Raw genomic sequence first — 6,360 nt, 5'->3', positions numbered from 1 at the left:
CATGTACCACTGACTGCATTACAGCAATATAAACATGAAATTCTGAAGGCCCACACTTTTTCCTCAAGACCTGCATAGTCTTGTAACATCACTGCCACCCATTTCTATAGAATGGTTGACATTAACAAGCAGACTGTTACTCCCGTTTTCTTGGGATGATAAACCTGGGGTGTTCAATTCAGGTTTTACATGAACAGATAGAGGAAGAAAGAAACCAATCATTATGTCTTTGTTTTTTTTTAGGGTATTGTTACTCAGATGTGGCTTTCTAATAAGCAAATCTCTCAGAATAGTGGTAAGTATGGTAAACCTTGGTTTCAAGTAATACAACCAGCAAATCTTCCCTTGAATGTGATGGAGTTCTATTTGCATGGCTTGTTTTAATTGGTTATTCATGTAAGTAATTTTTCATAGCAATGTCTCATAGGATGGTCTATTTTTAGATTGTCCTGATTTTAACAATGCAGTGCAGTACTGGTATTCATTTATTATTTATTTCAATCATAATAAACCAAGATAACTATGCCCAGATATGCGTCTAATATATACAGTCACAGACAAAAGTATTTGGGCAGTTTAAAAAAATTAGAAAAACTGCATGTTATTTTTTATTTTATGCATGTTATGTAATAATGTGGTGTTTTATTATAAAGCTGAATCTGTAGTTTAATGTATATCTTTCAATGAAACAATTAGAAATTATAGAAATCACTTTGTGTTTTTTCCAATTTTTTTTTAAACTGCCCAAATACTTTTGTCTCTGACTGTGTGTGTATAATATATATTATACACATACTGATTATTCTGTCCAATAGTTACCTAGAATAGATACATAAATGAACTTCAAACACATTTTCTGTTTTTAGTTGGTTTTAATGAGATTTTAATTGTTATTAATTAATAGAAGTTTGTCAAAAATATCTGTCTTTTTTCTAGGCTGGAATTCGATTTGTAATTCATCAGGTACTGCTTAACTTTATTATTTGTTTGCCAGAGTATAATGTTTCTGTTTGTTTGTACAATCCTGTTTGATTTGATTTATTCTTACTGTCTCCTGTATTCTACACAGTTGATGTGACTCTGGACTCTAATACAGCAAACCCATTGCTCACCCTGTCTGCAGATGGGAAGCGAGTGAGACTGGGAGAGGAAAAACAGGCTGTCCCCGACAATCCCCAGAGATTTGATCACAGGCTCTGTGTGCTTGGCAGAGAGGGCTTCATCTCTGGAAGACACTACTGGGAGGTGGAGGTGGGGGAGAATACTTTTTGGAGATTAGGAGTCACCAGCGAGTCTGCCGAGAGGAAGAGGGGGTTTATTATGACTCCGCAGCATGGTTACTGGACTATTGAGTGGTGGGAAATTGGAAATCAATTCAGTGCTCTTATTGACCCACATGCCCCACTACCCCTGAGCATGAAGCCACGGAAGCTGGGGGTGTATTTAGATTATGAAGAGGGGCAGCTCTCTTTTTACAATGTGGAGGCCAGATCTCTCATTTACACTTTCATAGATTTCAATGCCAATGAGAAACTCTATCCCATCTTCTGGACTATGGATAGGGAAATAGACCTCATGCTACAGTCTACTGTTAGCACTGGAAACTAATACTCACTTCATATGACAACACTTTTTTAGGCAGTGAATACCTCCTCTGGGACGCAATCCATCCTGCAAGTTTAGTTCTACCTGATAATATTCTCACTTTTCTAGTAATGCAGAAGCTAGTAGCACAAATGGGAAATGAAAAATGTTGTAGTTTCTCTTCCTTGCCCAACACAGTCTTTGCTTATTCATTTTTTTAACCCTTTGCTGTCCTATGTCGGACCTGGTCCATCATTGTAATTATTCCTATCCGGTCCAATGTCGGACCCTGACCCACATCATCAAAAAAACACAAAAAACGGGTTTCTAGTCGATTTTTCTCCGGAAAAAGCCGAGAAAACCATTCAATGGCTGAGTGGGAGCGACAGGAGCCGAGACAAGCCGAAAAAAAAGGGCGTATCTCATGAATAGTCATACTTGCCCCTGGCATCAGATAACGGCGGCCATAAGGAAACAAGCTGGCTGTTACTGCATCAGTGCTCAGAGAATATCACGGACATTTGCAGAGCTTTTTTCAGATGTTATAGTAATAAAATAATGACTTGGATCACATTATTGAGGCGTTTGGTGATCAAACGAGTGATCAGGAGATGATTGATCGGTATGTACGATTATTATTATTATTATTATTATTTATTTCTTAGCATATGTGAAAGCTATAGCAAATGAAAGGGTGGGGCGGGGCTGGAGATGCCTAGTGAGTGCTTTGTTGATATGCAGGGCCTTTAAAACCCGTTTTGACTGTGGAAAAAAATACTTTTAAACAGCGCGTCTAAAATTAACTGCGCGTGTGAAAATAAATTGGACCTGACGTGCCTGACATGCACTTAATAAATGGACTGCAAAGGGTTAAATCTAATAATTTCTTTATAGGCTTAATTAAATGTTGCTTTTGACTTACAATTACTTTTAAAGCTTGCAAATTGTGTTAAGGGGGCTAACTTGGGCAGCAGTGTGGAGTAGTGGTTAGGGCTCTGGACTCTTGACCGGAGGGTCGTTGGTTCAATCCCAGGTGGGGGACACTGCTGCTGTACCCTTGAGCAAGGTACTTTACCTAGATTGCTCCAGTAAAAACACAACTGTATAAATGGGTAAAAATAATGTGTAAAAAATCATGTAATTGTATATAAAAATAATGTGATATCTTGTAACAATTGTAAGTCGCCCTAGATAAGGGTGTCTGCTAAAAAATAAACAATAATAAATAATAATAATAATAATAACTTTCCCAAAATGCCACAATAATACGGTTTGTAATCATGTTAATGATATCTGAATCAGTCTCTAACTGGCAGATAATGACAAAGGGTTGTTAAGAGCTTAGTTCATTATCTGCCAGTTAGACAAATCCATGTCGGTCATTAACGCTTAATTTGATTATGCTTGGTAGTGTCATTCTAGTGAGGTACATTAATCTGTGGTGGACCACCGGCTATAGCCTTTAACTCATCACTCCTCACTGATCTTCATGCTTCAGGGTGATATCTCCTTGTGTAGGATGAGTACACCAGCACCCCACCCCGATATTCATGCTTCAGGGTGATATCTTATGTAGGATGAGTACACCAGCATCCCACCCCGATCTTCATGCTTCAGGGTGATATCTCCTTGTGTAGGATGAGTACACCAGCACCCCACCCCGATCTTCATGCTTCAGGGTGATATCTCCTTGTGTAGGATAAGTACACCAGCACCCCACCCCGATCTTTATGCTTCAGGGTGATATCTTGTGTAGGATGAATACCTGTGTCCATCACACACCTGTTTCTGCTGTCTCTGATTAATGATTGCTACGAATTCATCTTCCCTACTGGTTTGAGTGGCAGTGTGTGCAGCAATCGTGTAAGGACATCAGGAAAGGACACCGACTGTTTTGGGGCTGTTTCTGTGTTTTATGTGTTGTGTTATTTTATTAGTTAGTTAGTTGTGTATTTTAATTCTTCATTTGCTTTTATAGGTCTGCTGTGTCTTTTCAACTGACATCTCTCTCTCTCTCTCTCTCTCTCTCTCTTTCTCTCTCTCTCTCTCTCTCTCTCTCCTTATATTTCTTTTTCTATTTTGTTATACAATTATCTGATGCTCAATCACATTCCTTTCTGTAAATGTTACTTTATTTGTATAATTTTCTTTTGTGTTTGTCCAGGGACTGCCAATGAAAATGAGCTCATACCTAAATCTGGGAGCAATTTCAAAAAATGTGCATTGTCCCTGTCAAATGAATACATACATACATACATACATACATACATACATACATATATAAATAAATAAATGGGATAAGGGATGTAAAGTAATTTCTTAAACTAGAAAAAAGACTCTCCGGGGGTCCCTCTATGTTTTACACAGCAAATTAACCCTAACCCTAACCCTAACCCCTCCCTGATTCCCCTTTGTCTGAACTGATGAATTCACTCAGGGCAGCGACCCTCCCCTTGACCCACACTGTTTTTGACTCTCCATTCCTGACTCAATAGTTATGGTCATATTATTATTTTTTATTATTACTTACAACAAAAAATGAATTAATTGAATGGATGGATTATTGATTAAGGTCAACTAATAAAGCCTCTCTCTCTCTCTCTCTCTCTCTCTCTCTCTCTCTCTCTTTCTCTTTGTACAATCTGTCAAAGCATTTTTTAATATTTCTTTCCCTTGTGGGTTCATTTTTTTATTGATTTTAACACATATCAGGGATCGTCATTTGCTGTAATGACTCAAAGTAACTGGTTACGCTTTTTACTGATACACTACATAATATTATCCACACTCTGCACAGCAAAACAGGCTCAAAATATTATAATACATTATAGTTACATAATAACATCATTATTTCCTTTAGAGATTACATACAGTATGTAAAAAAATACTTTATCCCACACACCTAAAATATGCAACATCACACCCATACACTACTGATGAGACAACTTTATTAATTAATGTTCAAGTTATATATATATATATATATATATATATATATATATATATATATATATATATATATCAAAGCCTATATGTTTTAACATATTTAAAAGTTTACTATGGCTATACTTAAATTTAAAACATGTTTGGTCCACTGTCACTAGCAGGTCATACTTAACAAAAGTGCTTATAATATATGTATAACCCATTCAATTTAATATACAACAATATACCCCGTTCTATCAGAAATATATATGTGTTCTACATTGCCCATAGACCATTAATGGGAAAGTATGACCATTTCTATTTTTTAGCAACAATCTTTAAAAAACAGAGCTGCATTTACCCAGACAAAGAAGAATTAGAGGGACTTGATCAATGTCTTTAAAGTCTTAAACAGTGTTAACACAGTGAACCCTAACCAATACAGAAAACAGAACCAGAGGTCACAGTTTGTAAGCATGCCACAGGCAGTGGTGACTGTATGGAATGGGTTATCTAGCCATGTTGCTGATGCAGAATCAGGGAGGGTTAAAGGTATGGAATGGGTTATCTAGCCATGTTGCTGATACAGAATCAGGGAGGGGTAAAGGTATGGAATGGGTTACCTAGCCATGTTGCTGATGCAGAATCAGGGAGGGGTAAAGGTATGGAATGGGTTATCTAGCCATGTTGCTGATACAGAATCAGGGAGGGGTAAAGGTATGGAATGGGTTATCTAGCCATGTTGCTGATGCAGAATCAGGGAGGGGTAAAGGTATGGAATGGGTTACCTAGCCATGTTGTTGATACAGAATCAGGGAGGGGTAAAGGTATGGAATGGGTTATCTAGCCATGTTGCTGATGCAGAATCAGGGAGGGGTAAAGGTATGGAATGGGTTACCTAGCCATGTTGTTGATACAGAATCAGGGAGGGGTAAAGGTATGGAATGGGTTATCTAGCCATGTTGTTAATGCAGAATCATTGGGATCCTTTAAGCTATTAGGAATTGGACGATCAATGGTCTGACTGGCTTTTTTTGTTTGTACATTTTCTAATGTTCTTTAAAAAAAACTATAATGTCAAAACAAAAATCCACTGGTGGTACTTTAGCCACAGCATTAACTCACTGTAATGGTTAAAATGCTCATACCCCCTAATCTTTTGATGCATGCAACATCTTAGAAGACAATAAAACTGAAATATTGTATTTTATCTAGAATCTAGCAGAATCTTCTAAATGAATTCAATCTATATAAATATGTTCTATTTGTGTTTAACCAGGTAGCTGCACAATACAAGACTGGGACATCTGACTGCAGTTCCTCACGCAGGTTCATGCGGATTCTCTACTTGTTTTGTAGACTTGCAAATAAAATTCAATGTAATTTATGAGAAAGTCAAATAGGAAACCTTTGTATGTACATAAAGCATGATAATAACAACTTTCAATGAGGAAAACAAATGGTTAATGTTTCAAAACTAGCAAGAAACTATTTTACCAACTCAAATGGGCAAAAAGTAGTTTACCAGTTTTGTAATATTTACTTGGTGCCAATAGCCAATTAGCAATTGTATTGTAAGATTCCCAGGCTAAGCTGTTTCAAAGAAGGGACTCTTACCACATTATTTTTACACTGAATTTTTGCAGTTTTCCCCTGCTTTTCTCATGGTTATACAATGCATAATTACCATGGTTTGCCATGTATTTTAATATGCTTTATCATACCTCAAGTGCTTTACAATGCTTACCTGTGCTTTAACCACTGTGCTTTATTACACTTTGCTATGCTTTTATTGTGGGACACTTTTATAAGGGGAAAGCCTGGTAAACCTGTGGTTGTCCCCTAATCATA

At 37.0% G+C, this 6,360-nt stretch overlaps 1 protein-coding gene across 1 annotated transcript; it reads left to right on the top strand.

Moving 5' to 3' along the window:
- Positions 1-461: 461 nt before the first annotated feature.
- On the top strand, positions 462-1,608 carry LOC117407782 (butyrophilin subfamily 3 member A3-like). Its single transcript, XM_059014492.1, has 2 exons — positions 462-477; positions 1,070-1,608. Exons 1-2 carry the CDS (start codon positions 462-464, stop codon positions 1,606-1,608), a joined length of 555 nt encoding a protein of 184 aa, XP_058870475.1.
- The last annotated feature ends 4,752 nt before the right edge of the window (positions 1,609-6,360 follow it).

The sequence above is a fragment of the Acipenser ruthenus genome, chromosome 48, assembly GCF_902713425.1.
Source record: "Acipenser ruthenus chromosome 48, fAciRut3.2 maternal haplotype, whole genome shotgun sequence".
Classification (NCBI taxonomy): domain Eukaryota; kingdom Metazoa; phylum Chordata; class Actinopteri; order Acipenseriformes; family Acipenseridae; genus Acipenser; species Acipenser ruthenus.
Note: the sequence above shows the minus strand (reverse complement) of the source record. Positions and strands in the feature narration are given on the sequence as shown.